The sequence below is a fragment of the Notolepis coatsorum genome (genome assembly GCF_963971535.1).
Source record: "Notolepis coatsorum genome assembly, contig: SCAFFOLD_887, whole genome shotgun sequence".
Taxonomy (NCBI): domain Eukaryota; kingdom Metazoa; phylum Chordata; class Actinopteri; order Aulopiformes; family Paralepididae; genus Notolepis; species Notolepis coatsorum.
Window position 1 is genome coordinate 47,355 of NW_028169094.1, and position 6,000 is coordinate 53,354.

At 41.0% G+C, this 6,000-nt stretch overlaps 1 protein-coding gene across 1 annotated transcript in view; it reads right to left on the minus strand.

The window, feature by feature from the left end:
• Window positions 1-1,303, minus strand: part of elp4 (elongator acetyltransferase complex subunit 4) — a gene marked incomplete at its 3' end in the record, with an annotated part of 45,070 nt that extends 43,767 nt beyond the window's left edge. The window contains exon 1 of the mRNA XM_084339618.1: window positions 1,116-1,303. Coding sequence (XP_084195744.1) covers window positions 1,116-1,299 — 184 coding nt within the window. The remainder of the gene's footprint in view (window positions 1-1,115) is intronic.
• Window positions 1,304-6,000: the final 4,697 nt, after the last annotated feature.

A 6,000-nucleotide genomic window follows, 5' to 3' on the forward strand; every position in this document is an offset into this window, starting at 1 on the left:
ATACCAGAGGCTAACTGCCTATGAAAACAGGTACAGAGGCACTGAAAGAGGATTTCACCCGTCTAATGAACACACTAGACTAGACAAATATCAAGATGTATCCATCAGTGGACCAATTGCATGCTTTTGCAGAGGACAAGAAGCCTTCAGTCGACTCCTTCAGATATTAAGCACCCCCCACAGCCCAAATGGAATGATACACTTATTATTTTTTATTTTTTTGCCAATAGTCGACTAACGGCTAATTTTGGCCAATCATAGTCGACCATCCAAATCCTTAGTCGGGGACAGCCCTAGAATTAATGAATGAAAACTTTATTTAACAGATTGCAGAATGGGTACAAATCAATACAGTACGGCTCAATACACACAATTGTTAAGAGGATGCAGACCAGAGAAAGACTTTCGTCTTGTTTACATCAGGGTCCCCCATTTTCAATTCATAGTGATTGTGATTCCGAAGTGGCGGCTGGCTTGACCGCAGTAGAGAATCAGTCTGGGCCATTTCTAAAAGACCAGTCTCCCATTATTATCCATTGCCAATGAAACAGCTAGAGGGTTTGATGATAGGCTAACATCACTGATTAGCTAACAACTACATTAAGTTAGTTAGTCAGCTGGTAATCTTGGTTTGTTGTATTATTCATAGTAAACGGTAACAGTTATGTAAACATGGCTACTGAATGAATGAATTAATGAATGAATGAATGAATGAATGGATGGATGAATGAATACTTTATTTAACAGATTGCAGAATGGGTACAGTACAGGAGTAGGCTACAGCTCAATACACACAATTGCAGTATGCAGGGATGCAGACAAAGACTTTCGTCTTGTTTACATCAGGGTCCCCCATTTTCAATTAATCATAACATACACAACATACATGACATCATGACATTTATGGCATAGGGACATACATGACATACAGGTATATAGTACTGTTACATTTGTGACATATACGATATGCAAATAATTACCTAATGGTAACGTTAACGTCACTGTGTTGTACACAACGTTGCCATATAGCTGACATAGTAATACAATAATAATAACATAGGCTTCTGTTTTTCTCATGCTCGCCCTGGTAAACAAACAGCATGAGAGACACTGACCGATCAGATAGTCGAGCGACGTGACGCCCGTGGAAACAATCAGCTGTCCGTTCTGCACCGACGGTCTGGTGCCCGGTATGGACACTAACTTGCTCCGTGTTTTCTTCTGAAAACTAGTGGCTTGATTATTATTGAACGGTGATGAACGTTCAGCAGCTGAGGCTTGTTGTTGTTTCGCCATCATCACACTCTTCTTCGTGGGGGCCGCCATGCTGTTTCCGGTGCACGCTGATGACGCGTGTTGATGTTTTGGAATAATATCGACCAATCAGACACTGACTTATTCGCTCTCGGCCAATGAGGACGGCGGATGTTGCGGGGTGCCTGACAGCTGTCAGAGGGAGTCCTCTGCTGTCATCACGGTGCTGCAGACAGTCAGGGACACTGAAGCAGGGTGAGTAAATATAGTTTATTATCATGGAGGACAAATTATACGTGAAGATGCTTATCTGCTGAAGATGCGTTTAAGTTTAGACTCTTTTTGTATCACAAACAGTACTGTATTTGTAAATCTGGTATGTCATAAATGTATAGATGTAGCAGTGCTGTCTATCTGTATGTCATGTATGTTATGATGAATTGAAAATGGGGGACCCTGATGTAAACAAGACGAAAGTCTTTCTCTGGTCTGCATCCCCTTAACAATTGTGTGTATTGAGCCGTACTGTATTGCACCCATTCGGCAATCTGTTAAATAAAGTTTTCAATCAATCAATCAATCAATCAATCAATCAATCAATCAATCAATCAATCAATCAAACATAATTTTCTTGCTGTATCCAGAAGCTTAGTTTGATACATTCAATTGTTCACCACATTCCTCTCCACCAGCCATAGTGTGCAATGAACCAACTAACGGCGCAGCTCTCTCCCATGGTTGAACAGACGTTATGGGCTAATGTCTCTCTCTCTGTGCAGCTGCAATGTAGCATGACCTCGCTGTTTCTCTGCATTGCATAATAACATGACTTGACCTCAACTGTGACAGCATTTGCGGAATAGAATAGACATGAATACTCCTGGTGGTGTTCTCTAGGACGTTAATATTGATTTGAATTGTCCACTCTATTACTCAAGTATTCGTTTTCTTTAGCCTAATTGTTTTGCTCGTTCTCATATTAACCTATGTAGTTATTATTGTAGCCAATCTCTTGGTGTAGTTTAGTCTAGGTCGTTTTGAATGATGACGTAATGATGTGGCCTAGTGTCTTTGGAGTAGTGGTGATATTGTTAGACATTAAAGTGTGTAGTTCAGGCTCAGTAGCTGAGATCCAGCCTGCTGTCACCACCATACATAATCTAAATGAAAGCTATAGTTAACAAGTGTGGTCTAATAGCCTTTTCATGCATGGTGTTCTCATACGTCAACACATGATTTAAGGCTATACATTTCATAAAGTCGCTGTCATTGAGATTGTCTGTGATTATTTACACGCTGTAATCTAGGGCTGCACGATTAATTGTAAAAAAAAAAAAAACGCGATCTAGATTCATAGACGTATGCGATTCTCATTTATAAATGACGACGATTCTGGTGTATTTGCATTTGCGTCAAAATGGAGATCAGTTGCATTAAAACACTTGCTCCTATTCCCCTATATGCATTCACGTCACGGTCACGCTGCATTCACGTCACACTGCATAACCTCAGAAACTAACTGACCACATATCACATGCATAGACATCATGCAATAAAGTAGTAATAAACCCATTTAAAAAGAGAAGAAAAAATATACGGTATATATTTTAGATTCATATTTTACATGTCTTTGTTGTTCATAAAAAGCGTAGTTTATGTTTTTTTAATAATTCATGCCTACGAATTAGATCATGACCATTGATTGACTAGATAGCCTATTAGGCCCTAGGCATTTTGTTAGGTGTTTCATGGCAAAAATAGGCCCAGTCCAATTAATATCTACACACAACATTCCCTGGTACCCCCGTGCCCCCTCCTCCTGGCACAGAGAGGATCGAGCAGCGGCCTACACACGACCCTATAACCTAGATCTCTGTAGAATGAAGAGCTAACAAAGTATTTATACAGGAGAGTAGACAAAACAAGTGGAGCATTGACATACATAATATGAGTTATAGATATGATGGACAGAGATATCTGGATAATGATGCATACTTATGAGAAGGCTGTGTGCGTCCATGTGTGTACAAGTTGATGGCTATGTGTAGAGAGTGAGAGGGGGGGGGGGGGGGTAGTGTGTGTGTACAGTAGATGGATATGTCTGGGATTGAAGGCTATGTGTATGTGTTTGTGCGTACTGTGTGTGTGTGTGTGTGATAAAAAGAGAGCGGGAGAGATAGTGTGTTTCTGCATGCGTGTGTGTGTTAGAAAGAAAGAAAGAAAGAAAGAAAGAGAGAGAGAGAAGTTTGTTGGTAAATGTCCACAATATACAGTAGGCTAGGCTATCAAGAGCTGCTATCTGTCGTTAGTTACCTGTAAGTATGATATGACCTGTAAGTATGATATGAATGGAGTCGTTACCTGTAAGTATGATATGACCTGTAAGTATGATATGACTTGTAAGTATGATATGACCTGTAAGTATGATATGTTACCTGTAAGTATGATATGACCTGTAAGTATGATATGACTTGTAAGTATGATATGACCTGTAAGTATGATATGTTACCTGTAAGTATGATATGACCTGTAAGTATGATATGACTTGTAAGTATGATATGTTACCTGTAAGTATGATATGTTACCTGTAAGTATGATATGACCTGTAAGTATGATATGACCTGTAAGTATGATATGACCTGTAAGTATGATATGTATGATATGACCTGTAAGTATGATATGACCTGTAAGTATGATATGACCTGTAAGTATGATATGTATGATATGACCTGTAAGTATGATATGTTACCTGTAAGTATGATATGTATGATATGTTACCTGTAAGTATGATATGTTACCTGTAAGTATGATATGTTACCTGTAAGTATGATATTACCTGTAAGTATGATATGACCTGTAACTTACGTATGATAGGTTACCTGTAATAAGTATGATATGACCTGTAATTATGATATGACCTGTAAGTATGATATGAATGCTATTGATATTCATGCGTTTTGATCCTATTTGTTGAAATTATCAGTACAATGGAATCTAGGATTCTAGAGTATTTTGATGAATGAGGCCACAATAGCAGTAGAGTGATGAACACTGCCACCCCCCTACCTTCCAAGCACAGAAAAGGGCGACTGTGAATAGATCTGTGGATAGGACTGTGGATAGGACTGTGGATAGGACTGTGGATAGATCTGTGGATAGATCTGTGGATAGGACTGTGGATAGATCTGTGGATAGATCTGTGGATAGGACTGTGGATAGATCTGTGGATAGATCTGTGGATAGATCTGTGGATAGGACTGTGGATAGATCTGTGGATAGATCTGTGGATAGGACTGTGGATAGATCTGTGGATAGATCTGTGGATAGGACTGTGGATAGGTCTGTGGATAGGACTGTGGATAGATCTGTGGATAGGACTGGATAGGTGAAGTGGTGATCACCTACTCTCTAGCACGCACAGCTTGAGCGCAGCTTAAGGCTAATGAGTACTATAGGCTTTATTCATAACCTCAACCTGCACAACCTGTGAGCGGGAGGATGAGACCGTTAGAGGCTAGAGATGCCGTCATGCCGGCAGGTTGGAATTGATGCTGATCACCATTTGAAATAAGAAAATCAGACACACACAAATGACAAGATATAGGATATTATAGGATCATCTCAACGTTGAGTATTTTTTATTTTTTATCTACTTTTTCTCCTCCCTTTTTCTGTGATTTTTCTCCCATCCCAATTTACCTTTCGTGCCAATTCTCCCTCCCCTGTCCTGATCGTTGCTCGCATATGCCCCCCAATGGCCGGTTGTAGGGAGGATAGAAGCCTTGCATCACATGTCCCCTCCGATACATGTGGAGGCGGCCTGTCACATCTTTTCACCTGCCAGCGCGGACTCTCATTTGGCGAGGAGTAACGTGTAGGAGGCTCACACTGCCCCCGCCATTTTCCTGACTTTGCTGTGCAGGCGCCCCAACCGACCTGTAGGAGTCGCTGTCCACAACGTCCAGACTACCACTCTTCGACTTCCCACCCGCTAACTTGAGTTAGTATGATGGCCGGCCCAAGCCGGAGGCAACGCCGACAGCCGGATTCGAACCCGGTGTCTCTTGCGTTGGTGACGAGCGCAATGTCCGCCCTCAATGGTGAGTATTGTGATACATTAGTGCACAAACGATAGGCAATTTAAAAATAATTTTTACTGAAAGTTTGAAGATGGGCCTAAATTATCTTTCTATTTCAAATGGTACAATACGAAAAAGGATTCAATAAAATGGCCTACTGTGTATGTCTTGCCTTAAAAGTTGTGTACCTCATTAAGTCTGCATTTGTACCCCATTGTCTTTCACTGTACTTAGATTGTACTTAGGTTGTACTTTAGTTTGTAATATATTGTATAGTGTTATTCCTCCTTTACCTTTTTTACTGTAGCACATTCTCAGGGGCTCAAAGCATTTCACTGTGAAGTACATCTCTTATTATTCGACTAGTCGAGGTCAGCCCTAGTGTGTGCATAATATGAGAGAGAGAGAGAGAGAGAGAGAGAGAGAGAGAGAGAGAGAGAGAGAGAGAGAGAGAGAGAGAGAGAGAGAGAGAGAGAGAGAGAGAGAGAGAGAGAGAGAGAGAGAGAGAGAGAGAGAGAGAGAGAGAGACACACACACTGGAGGAAGCCGTAGCCCAACTGCTCACTTTACAAACGCTCCCAGCTGAGGCAGTCCTGTTGTTTTGACAGGACCTTTGAGTTTTACATGTGCTGGCAGGAGACCCAGGGAATATAGCCCGCGACTGACA